Here is a 21,209-nt window from a genome sequence, read left to right on the forward strand (position 1 = left end):
TTCTTCTTACTGGTAAGAGATTCTGACCTATGTCTATCGTAGACCTAATTCCAAGCGTGCTTGACTTTTTTATGCTAACATCCTCTTATGCCTTTCTTCTTCCCCACCAGGATGTAACAGTCCCTCCCAAGCCTGTCTCGCTCCATCCTTTATATCAGACTAAACTCTATCCTCCTGCTAAGTCACTGCTGCATCCACAGACCCTCTCACATGCTGACTGTCTTGCCCCAGGACCCTTCAGTCATCTGTCCTTCTCCTTGAGTGATGAACAGGAGAATTCTCACACCCTCCTCAGTCACAACGCATGCAACAAGGTGAGAACTCCTCCCCAAAATGAGGACTATTCTGTTCTGTGAACCTTCATTACGCTTGACTTTTAAAACTTAAATGTGGAGGAAACATGTGTTAGGAATATTTAAATATTAAATATCTAAATGTATAAAGAATATTAAATATTTGTGTGAAAGCACATTACCTTATAAGCAGATAATAATTGAACTTGGGAAATAATAAACATTTATATATTTTTCCAAAGTTATTCCCTGATTTGTATTTTTCACTGTTTCATGTTCTAACTCCATGGTGGAAATTCCAAGACATTTTTCAAAACCTCACAAAATGCCATTATTAATTTATATTCTAGTCTTAGTTCAGTGTTCCTAAAAAGCTTCTTTAAATTACAGTGCCTGGTTGAGGAGGCACTTATAATTAGAGTCAATGGGCAAAAAATGACTTAGAATTACTGGGGGTATCTGCAAAATAATATTCACATTTTACTTTAAAATGTACCTGTCTGCTTCACTGTGTATAGTAATGCGATGTGTAAAAAATAGTGAAGTGTTTCATACCTGAAGTGTGTGTGTGCGTGTGTGTGCGTGTGTCTGTCTGTCTGAGTGTGTATGATACAAAACAAGTAAAAAATATTTATAGTTGGCTTTGGAATTGAATCATAAATGTTTTCTAGGAACAAGCAATTAAACTACATGGGGCTTACGTATAAGTGCCCTTTGCTCTTCTGATAAGGGCATCCTGGCTAGTACAGATGCTCAGACCCTGAAAATTTCCTAAAATAATTAACTGGTTAAACTTTAATTAAATCTTTTTGTGAAATTCAAAATCCTGTTTAAAAGCATTTATTCTACAAGGTATCTACCTCCAGTTAAATACATCTCTATACTTAGAAATCAATCAAGATCATCTTCCAGAATGTAGTTGGATAATAATCCTTGGAGCCTGAGGCATTTTTAAAGAAAAAAATGTCAATAAACCCTGTCTAAATGCAAACAGTCATCTAAAAGCAAAAACTATAACACTATTATATAAGGAAAAATTAGATTTTTATATTTAATAGCTTCTATGACAACTGAATGATCAATTTTGATTAAACAAATTTTAAAATATCAGTTTTTTGCCAAAAAATGTTTTTGGGCAACATTCAATATGACATTTTTCTGACCTTTGTTTGTGTCCCACTCTTGGTCTAGAAAATAAGTATATGAGAGAAAGTATAATATTTTAAAAATTATTTTATATTATTTGAAATTCTTTCTGATTTAATATTTGCCAACAGCCATGAAATACATTTAGTTATTTGAGTTAATAATTCTGATAATAATATTACCATTTTCTTATAAATTGTCATCTATATGATAAGGTTATGATTTAATTTACAGATATCAGTTACATGATATAGCTCATTCTTTTGATATTTTGGAAGTGTTTTCTGGAACTGTTCAGCAAGGATAGACTATATTTCATCCATATGTCAGTCTTTGTTTGGTTAGGCTGAGAAGAACAAAAGCTGTGTGAAATCAGACAACTATTTTCAGTCCACATAATCCTCATAATAGATTTTGTCTTTCTGAGTGTGAGATTTGTTGATACTGAATAAAGAACCATTCATAACCAAAATAATAATAGTAATAATAATAAGATGGTAACACAACATTTTTAATGGAATGTTCACTTGCTTAGTCTTGAATCTGTATTGCCTTATTAAAGTACATGAATTACCAATTTGATGTCTATGTTTACAAACATTGTTTGTTAGATATTGGGTTAATAGCATACTAATTTATCAGGACTTTTTCTTTTTACTTGAAATAACTTAATGCCTTTAATTGTAAGACATAATCTGTTATTTAATTAACTTTTCTTCAATACTTGAACATAATTCCCAAGTCTGACCTTACAGCTTTGCCTACTGGCCTATCTCCAAACTCAGATCTTCCCATCCTTCCCTCTGGAGAACCATGCTGAACTTGTCTTACCAGTCTTTAGAGTCCCTCTTCAGCTGGGCTACAATAGGTGTTCGACAGGTTGTATTCTTCTTCTGCTGAGTCTGCAGTGTGCACTCTTCTCTTCTAAGTTTTAATCAAACTCCTCATGTCCTAAATCTTCACCTTAATCCCTCCCTTACTTTTTTACTTTCAAGAGGGAACTTTATAACTGGGTGCATCATATCCTATAAGGATGCTCAGGTACTTTCTTTTCATCCTGGAATAAAACAGTACAACTGCCTTTTTCACTTCCTTGCAGCCTCATGAAGGAAGTCATTCCTTTTACTTTCTTTTCTTTTTTTTTGTTTTAATTATACTTTAAGTTCTGGGATACATGTGCAGAACATGCCGGTTTGTTACATAGGTGTACATGTGCCACGGTTGTTTGCTGCACCCATCAACCCGTCATCTACATTAGGTATTTCTCCTAATGCTATCCCTCTCCTAGCCCCCCACCCCCCAACAGGCCCCAGTGTGTGATGTTCCCCTCTCTGTGTCCATGTGTTTTCATTGTTCAACTCCCACTTATGAGTGAGAACATGCAGAGTTTGTTTTTCTGTTCCTGTGTTAGTTTGCTGAGAATGATGGTTTCCAGCTTCATCCATGTCCCTGCAAAAGACATGAACTCAACCCTTTTTATGACTGTATAGTATTCCATGGTGTATATGTGCCACATTTTCTTTATCCAGTCTATCATTGATGGGCATTTGGGTTGGTTCCAAGTCTTTGCTATTGTGAATAGTGCTGCAATAAACATATGTGTGCATGTGACTTTATAGTAGAATGATTTATAATTCTTTGGGTATATACCCAGTAATGGGATTGCTGGATCAAATGGTATTTCTGGATCAAATGGTATTTCTGGTTCTAGATTCTTGAGGAATAGCCTTACTGTCTTCCACAATTGTTGAACTAATTTACACTCCCACCAACAGTGTAAAAGATTTCTTCTCTCTCCAGATCTTCTCCAGCCTCTGTTGTTTCCTGACTTTTTAATGATCACCATTCTAACTGGCATGAGATCGTATCTCATTGTGATTTTGATTTGCATTTCTGTAATGCCCAGTGATGATGAGCTTTTTTTCATATGTTTGTTGGCTGCATAAATGTCTTCTTTTGAGAAGTTTCTGTTCATATCCTTTGCCCACTTTTTGATGGGGTTGTTTGTTTTTTTCTTGTAAATTTATTTAAGTTCCTTGTAGATTCTGGATATTAGCCCTTTGACAGAAGGATAGATTGCAAAAATTCTTTTATCCTTAAAAGTGAGATAGCCCAGCAGGTAAGAGGATGATGCCTCTAGTTCCTTTGTCTGAGGTTATTTCTTGACCCAACCCTTTTTAGATGGTGATATTGGGCAAGTCATTTAGCCTCTGAATGCCTCTGTTTACTCATTTTTAAAATGAGAATAATAATAGTACCTACCTTATTAGAGTATTATGAAAATAAAATTTACGAATATGTGTAAAAGTGCCTGAAGATAACGAAAAACATAAAAGTTAGATCTTATTATCACTAAGCTTTCTGGGATTGTCATTCTTACTGCTCTCCAAAATCGTCCATTCTTCTCCATTGGATTCCTCCCCTTTATATGCAGAAGGCTAAAAAACAAAATAAAACAATACAAAAGGAGCACTTCATCCTTTTCCTTGATGATGCTGCAAATCTATCAGTTTCAAAATTTTCTTTCTCTCAAAGTGGTCAATAGCCACTATCTCCATCCCCTTTCTGCAAACTCACTCTTCAGCCCGTTCTTGAAAGCATTCTGACTTTCACCTCTACCACTCTACTGAAATTGCTCTGTCAAGGGTAAACTGGTTGTCAGCAAATTCAGCTGAATTTCCTGACACAGTTGATCATTTCCTCTTGCATTTCTCTCCTCACTCTGCTCTTGGGATAATATGCACATTCTAACTTTCCGACTGCTCCTTCTTTGCTTTCTTTGTGGACACTTCTTGCTCCTCTACCTCTTCTTTCTAATTGCCTCACTTCAGCTATTTACCCACTCACAGGCCTTAGTGATTATCTTAGTACTGATAAGTCTCAAATCTACACTTCCCATTCTGCTTCTCTACTGAGATTCAGTTTCATATCTTTAGCTGCTTGCTTATCATTTCCCCTAGGATGTCATGTTGTCACCTCAAACTCATCATTCATTTTGTCTCAAACTAGTTCTGCACTGGCTTTTCTACTTCTGTCATGAAAATCACAATTCTCAGTCCCCAAACTCAAAACTTGATTCATCTGTTATGCTTTATGCTTTTTCTGCCTTGTCCTTATATTGAGTCATTCACCAAGTTGAATGTGTTCTTATATTTTCTCACACTAGTCTTTATTATTATTCTTTTACTTTACTTAAACTGATTTTCTTATTTTCCTCTAGGCACACCTTGGAAATTCCTTACTGTTCTACTTGTTCATGCATTTTCCCATATAAAATACCCTTCTATGTTCTCCTTGCTTACACAAACCATTCTTGTACTTTAAGTCCAAGTTAAATTATCCCTCCTCTTTTGTGACATTCCTCCATGCATCAGTACTCAAAATGATTTGTTTTCTCCTTTCAATTTCTATACTCTTTTCCTGTGCCAAGGCATCTCATGAATATTATAGGTCATCTTGTATTTATTTGTTGCGCTTGTCTTGGTGTTTATCTAGGGTGTGACATAATATGCTATTTCCCACTGTATAGGCAAGGTAGTAAAGATCTATTAATGATGAACAATTTCTACAACTACCTAACTTTTTCACTAGGATCCCCAGATGCTTGAATTATTATAATTATTTCTATTTCAAGTAAAGACTAAATCTGAGTCAACTTATGGATTTACCAGTTCGTTTAGAATAATGTCACTCAGTTGAGGATATTTCTTTTATTGAAGGCTATATCCAGTTTCCACAGATCTGATGGAGTGTGTTGGGAGCATAGGTAGGGTGGGGTTGTGGAGGCAGGGGGCATCTGACCTTCTCTTGTGGTGTTCTCATTCCTTTCTGTTATATAACCATGAGCCATATAATACATGGTTACATCCTTTTTTCTTCACTAGCATGGCATGTCCTTATCAACTGTAGGTCAGTTACTTTTGTGCCCCTACAGCTTACATGGGAGAACATTATTACCTGCTTGCTGGGAGCAAGGTGAACTTTGCGAAGCTATCTCAGAGCCATTCTCTTGGATGCCCTACATATCTTTCTCTGTTCTGTTCGTGTCCCCTTTGCCATAGGGAACTCCAAAACCATCCGTATTTGTGAGTTCATCTACTCACTAAAATTTATTTGTAACCCCAAATCAGCACTCATTGTGTTTGCTCTTCTAGTCATTTGTGGACATTCACAGAACAGGGAGAAATTCTAATCCTCTATGTTCCCAGCTCAGTTTGAAAAAGGCAATGCCCTGCTTTCTTGCTGTCATGCTGTAAACAATTGTCCTTTTTAAAAGCCAGGTGCGGTGGCTCACGCCTGTAATCCCAGCACTTTGGGAGGCCAAGGCGGGTGGATCACCTGAGGTCAGGAGTTGGAGACCAGCCTGGTCAACATGGTGAAACCACGTCTCTACTAAAAATACAAAAGATTAGCCAGGTGTGGTGTGGCACACCTGTAATCCCAGCTACTCAAGAGGCTGAGGCAGGAGAATTGCTTGAACCCGGGAGGCGGAGGTTGCAGTGAGCTGAGATCACTCCATTATACTCCAGCCTGGGCAATAAGACCAAAACTCAGTCTAAAAGAAAAAAAAAATTGTCCTTTTTGCATTCTCTCTGGTATCATGTTTTTGTTTGCATCTCTGTGTGTTTTGTTGGTAATTTTGCTGTTTAAAATGGCCCCTAAGCATAGTGTTGAAGGGCTTTCTAATGTTCCTATGCTCAAGAAGGCTGTGATGTGTCTTAAAGAGAAAATAAGTATGTTAGGTAAGCTACTCTTATGCTTGAGTTATAGTGCTGTTGGCCATGAGTTTGGTGCTAATGAATTAATAATATATTAAACATGTGTCTTTAAACAGTAAACACCCATAAAACAGGTTATTTATTGATTGGTTGATGAAAATATAACCAGAGACTTGCAATAACCTAATCCAGGTTTTCCCCAGGAGAAATGGTTTAGTATTCACGAATTCCATGCTCATGGAGGCTTTAAGGACATAACTGCTGTGAATAATCAATAATGAGGGTGATTGTACCTTTGTTTGGTTTTCTCTCAGAAGACCGTCACTTATGAGTAGTTATTTTGGGAGGTGGTTCCAGGAAATGCCTGTTAGGGGAGTGGGGACTGAGACAAGGAGGAGAGGCATCTGGTAAAGGGTGTGTGAGCAAGCAGATGACCACTGTGGGGAACTGGAGCTTCATATGGCTGGGGAACTCTGGGAGCTGCTGTAGGGAAACACAGCTCAGAGCCCTGCTGTCTGAGGGGTGGAGGAGGGAAATTCTGGCAGTCATTATTTGAGGAGAGGGGGTGGGGCAGCATCAATCCCCCAGAGCCCTGACGCAAAGAAAAGTAGAAACAGGTAGTTTGAAGTTCAGAGGATGGTTGCTGCTTAAACGTTAAGGACTGAGAAGGTATATGTGGCTCAATGACTTACATTGTATGTATCTGTATAAACATATATACATATATATTCATGAAATTTTATGTTTATGATCTAATTTTGAAGTCCAGGCTCCTGCAGATCAAAACTTTGGCTGTTAAAACTTAAGGTGGCTCATGCCTGTAATCCCAACACTTTGAGAAGCCAAGGTGGGAGGATTGCTTAAGCCCAGGAGCCAGAGACCAGCCTGGACAACATAGGGAGACTGTCTCTAAAAAAAAAAAAAAAAAAGAAAAATTAGCTGGGCATGGTTTCGTGCACCTGTTGTCCCAGCTACCCAGGAGGCTGACGTGGGAGGATTGTTTGAGCCCAGGAAGTCAAGGCTGCACTGAACCGTGATTGTGCCACTGCATTCTCGGCTGCGCAACAAAGTGAGACCCTGTCACAAAAGCAAACAAAAGAAAATAAAAGTCTTCAGGATATTTTCTTTATTTTTGATATATTATGCTTTGGACTATGTATATTGCTGAAACAAGAAAGGGTACAGAAGAAAGATGTGTCTGTGTGTGTGGGTTAATATTTTAAAATTGTATCTAATCTACTATAGTCATTTTGTCCATTTTTCCCCCATTTTACAATGCATTTAAATTATATTTTTATCTTTGAAGGTAGCAAAGTACCATGTACAACACACCTGTTTATGTCTAGATTAAGGCCTACTGGAGTCCATTTTCTATTTTTAAAAATTCAGCTCATTTAGAAAAATAATATTCTTCCTAGGCACCATAAGTATGTGGCCACATGTGTCTCAGCTTACTTACCTGGCCCTAAGGTGAGAAAACTAACACACACATGAAGTATCTAAGCTTATCACTGTCCATGACTTTTCTTCTTTCCTCCATTCACCCCTTCTCATTTCTTCTATCTTCTACTCTCGTAATTTCCAAGGTATACCTCTCTTTTTAAGTCACCCTAAAATTCCAATTCTTCTGGCCTACTTTCAGTATTCCCACTTAATTACTCAGTTTTATGCACTTTGTTCTCTTTTCTTATTCCAACTACATTTTCTCCCTTTTATTTAGCATAACTACAAGCCATGTAGACAGGAAGTTATCACTTATTGTTTTCTCCCTTGAGTCTCTACTCTGCCAAGTTTGCACCAGCAAACAAACGAGAAACACATGGCCAGTCTGTGAATAGAAACTAGAGGAGTGAGGACTAAGCCTTCACAGTCAGGATGACTTTTCTGATCTGTTGGCAGAAGCAAGGCTGAGATTTCCTAAGCAAGAAGGCTCTATTTACAGTGAAAGCTTGAGAGGTTTTACAAGCAAAAATAGGATCTTTATAGACAGAGAGACAGCTTTAAAGCCCCAGGAGAAAATTCACAGCCGTCCTTGAGGATATTTTTTCTTTCATTTAAAAAAAAAATATTTGACGCCAAGTTTGTGACAGTGGAGCCATTTTATTTCACTTTTAGTTTTCTAAAAATGCATGATCTTTGTGTGTTGTTTGTAACCATACACTATTTTATTTCAAGTCTGCTTCTGTCTCATGAAAGAGATAAATAAGTATGGCAGATTTCTTCACATATACTGTGGATTCTCCCCTTTCTTCCACTGCTGTTAAATTCTATTGTAAGTTTTTATGCAAGGGCTAGTTCTAGAGTTCTCTAGCCTTTCCATTTGCATATTTCAGTATTTATATCTGGAGTAGTCTCTTAAAAAATCTCTACCACTATGGCTTTCACTTCATAGCCAGAGAAGACTGTTCGTCTCCTACCTCTCCCGTCTTGCCCAGAACCCCTCATAGCCTGAACACTCTCACTTGCAGACCCCAGGCTGTTGTCATTGCTCAAGGTCAGGGCATGACCTTTAAGATCTCTCACATAGACAGGAAAATGTATACTCCTATGTAGATGATCATGTGTTCTGATCAGTCTGGGCCATTTAAACATATATATATATTATATATATGTATATATTATATATATACACACACATACACATATATGAATAGAAACATTATATATGTATATAATGTTTTGTTCTATTTTTTGAAGAATTTTATTTTTTAAATAGTTTTGAGGCTGGGTGCGGTGGCTCATGCCTGTAATTCTAGCACTTTGGGAGGCTGAGGTATGCCGATCATTTGAGGTCAGGAGTTCAAGACCAGCCTGACCAACATCCAACATGGTGAAACCCCATCTCTACTAAAAATACAAAAAAAAAAAAAAAATTAGCTGGGCATGGTGACACATGCCTGTAGTCCCAGCTACTAGGGAGGCTGAGGCAGGAGAATCACTTGAACCCAGGAGGTGGAGGTTGCAGTGAGGCAGGATTGCACTACTGCACTCCAGTCTGGGTGACAGAGCAAGATTCTGTCTAAAAATAAAAAATAAAATAAAAAAAGTGTTTTGAAAAGAAATATTTATGTCTACCACTATAATAAACCCTTCCAGTCAATAAATATTTTTAAAATTATATGATTTCAATATTTTTAGTGCCCCTCTGTTTATCAGAAGTATCCTGTTTAATCAGTAAGCATAAAGTCACTCTACTTATAGTGAAACGCAAGTTAAAATTCATCTGCAGAGTCTATTTGTAATGAGGCATCAGTTGCTGTATTTATTTTGTAGAATCAATGAATTGTTGTATGCCTATACTTGAAAAAGTAATTCAAACTCTTCCTTTAACTTTCTTACCTGTGAAATGACAAACAACAACAACAACAACAAAATAGAATCACTATTATAGAATTGTTACCAGGATCAAGTGATATATGAAAGTAAAACTGTCACATTCCAACTTCAGTATTCAGCTTTATACATTTTTTAGCATCTAGCTACTATAATAGAATTTTGGTGCTGGAGTGAAGAAACAATCCATCAGTATAACTCGTAGACCATTACTCTCATCTTAAATACCTTTTTACTTTTATTACGGCCTATTTTTTATTGCTTTCTGATTTATTCACATATGTATTTCCTTTAATTCCCATTTCTCACTCTTCTTTCCTTTCTGCCCCCAGAGAAATATTCTAAACTATGTGATGTGTATGTTTGTGCATTTTCTTTCAAAAGTTGCAGTGTTATTTTGTGTGCATATGACATAATTTACGTAAATGTTATTGTGCCACACATTTCACTCTCTTCCTGCAGGTTTCTGTCTCTTCAGCTGTAATAGTAGGACATTTAGTTCGGTTTCAAAACCCTAACTTTAGGACTCAGATTGGGCTGTTTGCTTCAGAATTATCTGGGGAGCTTTAGAAAAGTGCGGATTCCTGGCCGGGCACGGTGGCTCACGCCTGTAATCCCAGCACTTTGGGAGGCTGAGGCAGGCGGATCACGAGGTCTGGAGTTCCAGACCATCCTGGCCAACATGGTGAAACCCCATCTCTACTAAAAATAGAAAAAATGAGCTGGGCGTGGTGGCACGCACCTGTAGTCCCAGCTACTCGAGAGGCTGAGGCAGGAGAATCGCTTGAACCCAGGAGGTGGAGGTTGCAGTGAGCCCAAATCGCGCCACTGCACTCCAGCCTGGCGACAGAGTGAGACTCCGTCTCAAAAAATAAAAAAAAATCAAAAGAAAAAAGCAGATTCCTAAGCCTACTTACAACTTAAAAAATTTAGAAATCCCAAGAACCGGGCGACCTCAAAGTTTTTACCTCATAGAAAACACTATGCTTCCCCTATAATAACAGACGTTTCTCTTTTTTTGCCTTTTAAATTCTCTAATGATTCAGCAAGAAAATGAACTTTCTTATAAAAAACTTTAAAAGAAAAATTATATTGGCATGTTTGTAAGTACTAGATTATAATTATTTTTTCCTCATATAACTTCTAGTAAGTAAAAGGAAACACAACTGTTAAATTAAATATATATGGAGAGAGTGTATGTATATATACTATAATATAGTATATACTGTAACCTATCTAGTATATTAGCTTAGGATTTTTTTATTAGAATAAGTTATGAAATATTGGGTTTAGCTGTTAATCAAAATTGTCCCCATGTGCTTGTAATGTTTACAATTGGGCCTGAGTGTTTACACATTCAGTATTCATAGACTTACTGAATCAGAAGGTGTATAACTTTTTCTGGTATGCTACTTCAGCTATTAAAAGTCCTTTCTCTTTGAAAAAATACCATAGCCACCAACATGTACTTTCTTATGATTTCCTTTTTTAAAAAATTAAAGTGCCCTTTTCATAAACATATTTTAAATTATAGCAATTATTTATGTTAGAATTATGTTTTTGCTAAAAAAGATGAAGATTTACTTATAATACATTTTACCTTTATGATATGTCAACAGAATATTTACTGATCATTTTTTCTTAGCCTTTTTTCTAAGCAGCTGCTCTTGAGATTGTAGATTAAGAATAAAGAAGGAATATAACTTGTCTGAAATGAAAAAGGGGGATGAGAGTGAGCAAATAGATGTATTTTCAGTTCAATTATTTGCGTTATTTCTGTCTTCTCTATGTAAAGAATCACTCCACTTATAATAAGGCAAGGGAGAATCATCTATTAGAATCGTCAGGGAGCCTACCTAGCAAAATGTATTCTGAATGAGAAATACACATATAGGAAATAGGAGAAATGAAAAACAATAGCAATAGAGAGCTAACTCCTTTTGTTTCCCCATCATAGAGGATTAGGGGTTGGCATACCTAGTCTGGAACCTCTGGTGAGTTTTCATGGTGGTCTGATGTTGTGTGAATGACATAGGAGGACAGAGAAAGGAAAGAAACTTTCATGTCCAGAGTGGGTAGGTGGGAGAGGCCCCTTCACAAGCTGGCTTTAGCCTGCTTCTTAGGTCATGAGCATTCTTTTCTTAAACTCCTTGGATATTTCACCCTGTAAACATTGAAGGTTGACTTTCCTTGTTCATTTCTTCTTCTACTTATTTATTTTCAAATTTAGTACGTGTGTAACGTTTATATTGGTAACGTTATTGAGAGCATGTAAATTGGTATTATCATTGCTTTGCTACTCAGAGAATTGACCTTGTAAATCTGCAGAAATCCAATAAAAACTAAAATATTAATATTATAGTCATATTTTCAAGCATGGGTTGATTTTTTTTGGTAGCTCCTCTGAAATATTTTTTGCCAGAGGTTTCTTCTGATATTTTAACAAAGATCAATCAACAAGAGTTAATAGAGATTATGACTTATCTGGAGAAAGGAAAATCTGAAGTAATTCTAACCTTCCCCTACTGCTTCAAATAACAATTTACTTTTCTAATATATGCTGTAAATATTTAAATCTAAAGATGTGAAAAATCTTTTATGAGTATATGTTAAGAATAAAGGAACAGCTCTTTGAGATAAGCAGTCTACAATTGTACATAGCTTCAAAATTAGAAAAATGAACACTAAGTGATTTGGTTCAAGGTTACCAAAACCTTGACTAACTAATAGCCTAATTTCTTACTAAAAACAAAAAGCATAGACTTTGCAACCTTTTTGTTCCAACATAAAGTCTAGGAACTCAGGAGTCTGGAAGTTGACAAAACACATTTATTCATTTCATAAAGATGTATTGAATATCTGTTAGGTGCAAAGCACAGTGTTTGTGCTGGCCATGCACTGGAAAGCCAGCAGACAGAGACATGGGGGCCTTTTCCAAGTCCTTATTTTCTACATAGGGAAAACAGAAATTAAAGAAGAAAAAAATTCAATACTTAGTGATAACTGTCACAACTGCCATGCAAAAGACATTTGGGCAGGTATGAGTATATATACCAGAGGTCCTGATCCAGTCTGATGAATCAGGAAAGACTTAATGAGAAAATGGTGTTGAATCTGAGGCCTGAAAAGAAGTGAAGGCTGGGAGTGGACTGGGCATTCCAGCTAGAGGGGGCAGCAAGCATAGACAGACAGAAAAGGAACAGAGCAAACTTGAGAAAATGAAAGCAGGCCAGAGCATTGAAGAAGCAACTGGAATCAGAAACTATAATGTGAAGTTAGCATCAATTAAGATTACTAGATAGCTTCCACCTTCCTGAACATAATGAGTTATCTGAACTGGGGGGAAAAAGCAGGGAGTGAGTTGAGAAGTCACTGAAATTTTATAAGGAACATATTTAGAAAAAGTAGACAACATTCCACTTACTTCACATGCAGCATTTTATTTAGATTTTAAAACAATCATAAAGTAGGGTTTATTTTTTCTTTTACATATGAAGAAACTGAGGCTCAGAAAGTATATATAATTTGTACAAAATTTTGCAGAATAGCTTAAAAGCTGATGCTTGATTAATTTTCTTTGAGATACCTCCCTAACGTCTATCAATAAAGCAGCATCACCACTTTCACCATCACCACCACCCGGGAATCACACACAGGCTTCCGTTTGGTCAAACCCAGCACCATATATGTAAATCAGGTCTAGAACTAATTGCTGAGGCCATCTGACTTCCTTCAGTCTACAGATAAGAAAGCTGAAGCCCAAAGATGCAAAGTGACATACCCAAGGCCATGGCATGAGTTACTGGCAGAGCCTGGGCTTATGAATTCCACAATGCTTTTCACATTTCATCTCCAGGCACCAACATTCTTTTGGCAGAACTTTCCACTTTGCAAAGGTTAGTGGCTAACAGAACCACTAATCATCTAGTACTCTGACAAAATTGTACTGAGGCAGCCACATTTATTGAAAAAAGTCATCTTGAATTTTGGAGGCAAAAACATCCCTCAAACCTCTTCATTAATAATGTTTATGTTCTAACTTTATGTATGATTAGAAATCCGTGTGAATAAACCAGGTAATTTATTTTCAATCATCATAGAAATAAACAGCTTTGCTCTCAATTCTAAAACTTTTCTGACAAGGTTTTAAAGATAATGGAGATTAGATAGCTATCGAGATGATTAAAATATAAAATATTTGAGATTGTTGGAATTGGAAAAAAGACTTTATCAAATATAAAATGGGTTTTTAAAAATGTTTTAAGATTTTTCAGGAAGCCAAAACATGTACACTATTTGACGATGCCAAATTGTTTTCAAAACGAATGAATGTGTTTAATTCATTCACAAAGAACCTTCTGTTCAAAATGACTAAATGCAAATTAATTTGACTTTTAACATTAAAAAATGAATGTCAATGAGCAGATATTTTAAGAGAAGTGGTTTTGCAAAATGAATTATCAATCATTTTTAGCTAGGTTCTCCACTAGAGGGCAAAAAGAGCATTTCAACAGAATACATGCCTTAATGACAGGCTGGAATTTGAAACTGGGCATGTTTCTGGTTATCTAATTACCAGTCTTAAAGTGTACTTAATCAATCATAAAACAGTTGACTTTTAAATTTTTTTCCAGGAAACTGAGAACAATCAATTTCTTTTTCATATTTCTCTTTTTGGCTTAATCTTAGTAGCAAGAACACCTGCCCCGAGCTCATGTGTTGTCTGGCATTGGACATATAGTATCTAGCTGGAATTTTTCATTGTAATATTTTTAAATAAAATCATTTAAGAAATTAGGAATTTGGTAATTGGAAAGAGATGTATGGTTGCAGGTAGGCAGATTAACAGTTTTATACTTTGAGAAACATGATTGTTAAAGCTCTTGTAAAATAACATGCTGGCCTTTGGAATTTACTGACTATGCTTGTATTTTATGGACAGAGAGAAAATAAACTGCCATCCATTTGCACCTTGTTCTGATGGAGGCACTAAGGGATAATGAACTCTCTATTTCACCACACATATCAGCCACCTGTCCCTTCTCCTTCGTGTGATATGTTAAATCAGGTTCCTTAAAAGCAGATCCTGAGACAGCGGTTCAGATATTGGTGATTTATTGAGGGAGGGTTCTTCAGAAAAGCTTCCTGTAAAGAAGGGAGTGAATTCAAATTGAGAGGGGCAAAGAGCTGAGCAAATGTGACTTCAGTTCAAGGCCAGCCTTCTCTTAATTCATAGGGAGAAGGCTCTAGAGAATAAATTGCAGAGTTATCCACACCTGATGCAAAGGAGCTACCCTTTTATGCCCTTTACCAGTCAGCCATTGGCTGTGGGCAGTAGGATGAGAGAGAGTCGAGTAACTCAGGGTTAGGACAATAGTCTTAGCTGAGTGAACGCGCAGTAGAAGGAGGCAGCTGTGAGCCATGCATTATTAACCCTGAAATGTAATGAAAACCAGGATAGAAGCATTTTATCTTTGCAAATTGAGTTTTTAAAATATATATTTTGTCTACCTTTGAACATAATTGCTTGTCTAACCTTCTTGAAAAGCTATTATTTGGTTTTTTTAAAAAGTTTCTTTAGGTTGCACCACATGAAACTGCCATTATTCAATAGCTTTTTACCTACACAAATATCAATTTTATCAGTTTCATATAGTTCAACCTAGTTGTCTCATTGCCATAATGTATTTTGTGATCCTTTTACATATCCCATGCAACAAAATCTATTTTCATTATGTAATATTTGCACAGCCAAGGAGTCTCCTATTTTGAAACTTCAGGGCAAAATTTTTCTATGTTGCTTTATCTTGCTTAATGTGACCACTGTTTTACTCCTTTCACCAAAATATGAGCATAAAATTTTTTCAGATTGCTAAATTTGTTGAAGTTTACTGATGTGTGACTAATGAAAGCACAACTCAGACATTTAACTTACAGCCATCAAATAATGATACTCATTCGCCTTCATATAAGCCATATGTTCCATAAGTTCTGTGAATCAAATGGAAATCTCTTTTGGGGAAAAAGAATATGACTGTGAGGGTGGGCCCTTCCTCAGGTTTTATAAAAATATTTATTTAGCCACCATTAGACATCAAACACTTTCTTAGCTTTATGAAGGCATTCAAATGAAGTGTAAGACCACGACTTGCATTCAAAGCATTAGAAATCCAACACTGGAAAATCTTAATACTTTGAGGCTCTATTTTTAGGAATATATGTTTATGATAGTCATATTTTCTGGTTCATTGATTTTATTACCAGTATGTAATATCTTTTTTTCTGTCCCTTTATAGCATTTCTTCTTGAATTCCATTTTTAAGATAATAAAACTACTATTTTTAGTTTGGTTCATATTGGAGAGACAAATCTTTTTCCTACTTTGGTTTTCAAATTTGTATGACTTTTATTTGTGTGTATGTCTCTTGTTGTCCAGATATTTTCTGATCTTGATTTTTTTATCTTGAGACATTTCTCTTAATACCTGAGATTATCTCATTACATAACCTTAATTCTGCCATATTATCACATTTTTCATAACTTATCTGTTATTTCTGCTTTTCAGTTTTTTATTGGAAAGGTGTAGTTTTAATTTACTGGTTTAAAATGTATTTAACCTTGTTTTGCTGTTGATGGTCCTTAAGGTCTGTATTCGTATTTATATGCTTGTATTGATATCTGTATCTTCTTCTAGTAAGACAAGTCCATTTGGTCCCTTCCATTGCCTCCCATCACATAGATAGTGTTGAATTCTAGGTGTTTATTTCTGACATATTATGGTTATAGTTCCTCTCTTTCTTTTTCATAGTAATTCGTGGTTTGTTCTGTTTTGTTTTTATGGCAGCAACACACTTAATCAGATTGCTTTATTACCCTTTCTTCCCATATTTCCTGTAGCATCCTCCTGTATGTCTTTCTCTTTTTATTTAAGTCCTTGACCCAAGAAAGTTTTTAAGACAGGTTTTTATTTAGCAAATATTCCAAGGCCTTGAATGCCTGAGAATATATTTTAATCATCCCATATTTGAATGAACTTTTAACAGTTTATAAAATCCCAGGTGATATCGTAGGCAAATTTGGCAGTACTATGAACATTTTCCTTCCAATTCTCAAAAGATCTCACTCTGGGATGGCTGAAACTGACTGACAGTGGAGAGTTTTCTTTAAGGGCTTCTTAGCGATCAGTAAATACCTCATTTATTTTATCCTTTGAAGTTTGAATAAAAAACCATCATAGCTGTTAGTTTGTGGTTCTAGCAAGAACATAGCTGGAAGTAAAAGAAGACAGATTCTCCAGAAGGAAGATTTTAGACTTCATCAGTTGGCTCAGGAATGGCCACAATCTAAGACCAAGTTAGAGTGCCTGACAGGACCATATAGTTAGACCATGTAGGGCAAGAAGCGGAGGTGGAAGGAAAACACTGGGTGTACTGACAGTTTAAAGGCATTAAACATAAAGGAGATGGTAAAAGGGTCAGAAAAAGCTTACACAACTTTGAAGTGTAGTTTGAAATAATGCATAGGAAGGTGTGGGAATGGAGGAATGTGGCCCAATGCCAGGAAGATGGGGCTGGCAGGCACCATATAGAAAGAAGCCCTTCTGTTACCTATAGACATACAGTCCTTAGCTCATCTGCCTGCCAACCAACCACATACCCTCTCCCTCCTCAACCAACTCTTGGCCCCCACATCCTTAGTGATGCTCTTGGGGGTGTACTGCTAGAGGAGAGTGGAATGGGATCTGGTACGGGGTCTAAGGTGAGAGGGGATGGCTTGACCCTATCACAGTCATACCTATTTATTTTCTTAAATACTCTTCCAAATCCTTGCAACACATCAATTGACATCTGTTGATATTACACCTGGGATCTGGGATAGATTTCCTGCAACTTAGAGGTAACTGGTGGCAAATTAGGAAGACCTTGGATGGTATTAACGCAGGGGCAGGATTCCAAAAACTTTTATGAACTCGAGAGTATTAATACACAGCTGTTTATATTCTATTTTATGTCACACTGGAATAAGAGGTACAATATTCCTTATAATCTATAGAAGATAAAAAACGGAGAGAGAAAAATATTCCACCAATATTTTATTTTGTGAAGAAATAGACATTTGATTTATGATTGTACTAGACTGGTATGATATTGAAAACAATTGAAAATGATGTTTTGCCTGTAGTACTAAGTAACGAAGTGTTCTCTTAAAGGATAGACAAAAAGAACAACAAATATGCTTCCTTGTCAATTCCAATTTCGACTTCTGGAATTTGTTTTGAGAACTGGTGTTAGAATACATGTTTTACTCTGTTTTCATTATAACCTGGGAGCTGTGCACTGAAAAAAGTGAATGGTGTAGTTAATCCCCTTAGGGAAGTGGTTTTCTAGTTGAGAAAGAAACAACTCTCGATGAAAAATGTAAGTCAACAATAGGATGTGGTATTTGTTTTTAAACAGGCTGGACATACAATAATGAACAGACAAAAATTCCCTTACACTGATGTCTAGAAAGTGGTCTTTGGAAGAAGAAATTCTAACATGCCTTAAGTCTTTATCTCTTGGGATGGAAGAGGAAAGGCCAAGAATAAAAATAGCATAATTTAGGAGTTTTCCATCATATTTCAGATCTATTACAAAGATCAGGACAGAAAATTCCTATGTTTTCTTATTAGTATTCTTAGAATTGGGACTCCAATATAACAATATTAATGACCAATATTCAGTAGTGAGTGTTTGGTGGGCTTACGAAACAATTAACATGCATTTCAACAGAATATACCAACCAACATGTATTATCAAGTGAATATATAATAACCAAGGGAATACACAAAAGAATGTTGTGAAACTTAATAGTTTGTAACAGTTCATACAAGGAATAAATAAGCAGAACTAAGAACCGATATTAAGGATTCCAGTTAAGATTGGGGAGTTCATTTTACCATCCCCATCAGCATAAATTCTACCTCAGCTATGGCTCAGTGCAGGAGATGCCATAAAGAAGACCTTTATTTCTGAGATAGCATCAGTTATCAATCAGTAGATTTTTTTTGCTTAAGCATCATGGAACCAATGAATTATCCAAGTAAAAGAGGAACTGAAACTCATCTATTTAGGGCCCAGACTTTAAAGATGAAAACCTAAAGCCCAGACACGAAGTGATTTTCCCCAGGTCACAAAGGGAATTAATTAGATAGACAAACTTGGGAACCTTTGGGCATCACCACAAATATATGCTCTACTTTTGAATTCAAAAAATAAATATTTAAATCCTAAAAATAAATATTAATAAATGTTGTAATATATTTTTGATATTTGGCCTAATACAGATTAAATCTTTAAGACATATAGCCAATTCTTTTTTTTGATATGAGAGGCATATTTCTATCATTGAGAGGAGCTTTTTCCACATAGCATGTATTATCCACAGGCCTCAATAAAGAAAAAACTCAGAGCATTGCCTATGTTTTATTCCAGGTTATAGAATTGTGAGCAGTAAAACCAATCAACTAGTGTTTGGTGCACAACTGCTAGGATATGATGAGACCTATTCTCAAGCAGCTTGCAGTCTTTTGGGGAAATGTCTTTGGGGAAATGAGGAAAACACACACACACACACACACATATATATATACACACACATATATATACACACACATATATATACACATGTATACACGTGTGTGTATATATATGTTTATTTACTTTTATTTTAAGTTTGGGGGTCCATGTGCAGGTTTGTTACATAGGTAAATGTACGTTAAGGGGATTTGTCATACAGATTATTTCCTCAGCCAGGTATTAAGCCTAGTATTCATTAGTTGTTTTTCCTGACTGTCTCCATCCTCCCACCCTCCACCCTCTGATAGGCCCCAGTGTCTGTTCCCTTTTATGTGTCCATGTGCTCTCATCATTTAGCTCCCACTTACAAGTGAGAACATGCAGTATTTGGTTGTCTGTTCCTGTGTTATTTCACTAAGGATGATGCGTCCGACAATCACATGATAAAAAGCCCAGCATCACTGATCATTAGAGAAATGCAAATCAAAACCACAATGAGATACCATTTCATACCAGTCAGAATGGGTATTAATAAAAAGTCAAAAAATAACAGATGCTGGCGAGGTTGTGGAGAAAAAGAAACACTTATACACTGTTGGTGGGAGTGCAAATTAGTTCAACCATGTGGAAGACAGTGTGGAAATTCCTCAAAGACCTAGAGACACAAATATCTTTTGACCCAGTAACCTCATTACTGGGTATTTACCCAAAGGAATATAAATCATTCTATTATAAAGACACATGCATGTGTATGATCACTGCAGCACTATTCACAATAGCAAAGACATGGAATTAACCCAAATGCCCATCAATGATAGACTGGATGAAGAAAATTTGGTACATATACACCATGGAATACTACACAGTCATAAAAAGGAATGAGATCATGCCCTTTGCAGGAAAACTCATATTTAACAGTGTTCATTCATTTAATAAGCACTTTCAAGGGCTTACAGATGACACTGAAGTGAAGTTGATGCATACGAATTCTTCATAGTAATTCTCTGTCCTCAGTTTCTGACATCTCTCTCTCACTCATTTTACCCATCCACCTGAATTTTCTCCCTATTTTTCAACCAGTCCAATTGTGAGTAATTTCTTCTCAGCGACTAATTCCATATTCACTCATCATGCTTCTTATTCCTATGAGGTAGCATCCCTGAAATTTCAGCCTCTGGGAAAAATATGCCTTCATCCTTTTAGTTTAGGTTAGATTCATCTATTATGAACCCTGATAAGACTCAGTACTTTTACTTCCTAACACATTATTTTGTGTTTGTACTTATATATTCCTGATTATATAATTACTATCTGTCTCTCCTGCTAGACTGTAGTCTTCAAGGCAGGTGACAATGTCTGTTCACTGATTGTTATATCCCTAACATCTAGCCAAGTGCCTGACCTATTAGCAGGTATTTAATAATCAAATGTGTGGTAAATGATCTAACTATACAACTCCAATGTATCTGAATTGATTAGGACATTTTGAGTATAGTTAATTTTAGTTGGAATAGATAAATATTTGAAACAAATTCATTTCATCAATTCATACAAAGATATTGGCAATGACTTTACTATTCAACCTGTGGTAGCACCAGCACCAGCTGACAGCCTGTCATAAATGCAGAATCTCAGGGCCTTCTCCACAACTACCCTGCCAGAATCTGAAATTTACAAGATTTCCTGGGTTCCTCTAGCACACTGTGATATGTTGTAAATCAGGGATTAAAAACACAAATACTTTATTGGGCTAGGCATATCTCCAAAGTGAATGAAACAAGCCATATATATATATATATATATATATATACACACACACATACATATATATATATAATCTGTCTCTCCATATATATATATATATATATATATATATATATATATGGAGAGACAGATAATAATTATATAATCAGGAATATATATATATAAACACAGTATATATAATATATAGTATATATATTATATATTATATGATATATAATATAAATATAATATATTATAACATATATAATATAAATATAATATAACATATAATATAAATATTATATATTATAACACATAATATATAATATAAATATAATATATTATAACACATAATATATAATATAAATATAATATAACACATAATATGTAATATAAATATAATATATTGTAACACATAA

At 35.7% G+C, this 21,209-nt stretch overlaps 1 protein-coding gene across 14 annotated transcripts in view; it reads left to right on the forward strand.

Moving 5' to 3' along the window:
- The window catches only part of MLIP (muscular LMNA interacting protein), a 167,763-nt gene that overhangs the window by 130,894 nt on the left and 15,660 nt on the right, over window positions 1–21,209 (forward strand). For 12 of the 14 annotated variants that reach the window (XM_057302523.2, XM_034962259.3, XM_063605319.1 and 9 more), the window contains one exon: window positions 111–314. The exons of the other annotated variants lie outside the window; for them this stretch is intronic. In XM_057302523.2, the coding sequence (XP_057158506.1) occupies window positions 111–314 (204 nt within the window). The remainder of the gene's footprint in view (window positions 1–110; window positions 315–21,209) is intronic. 14 annotated transcript variants of the gene reach the window in all.

This window comes from Pan paniscus, chromosome 5 (assembly GCF_029289425.2).
Source record: "Pan paniscus chromosome 5, NHGRI_mPanPan1-v2.0_pri, whole genome shotgun sequence".
Taxonomy (NCBI): Eukaryota; Metazoa; Chordata; class Mammalia; order Primates; family Hominidae; genus Pan; species Pan paniscus.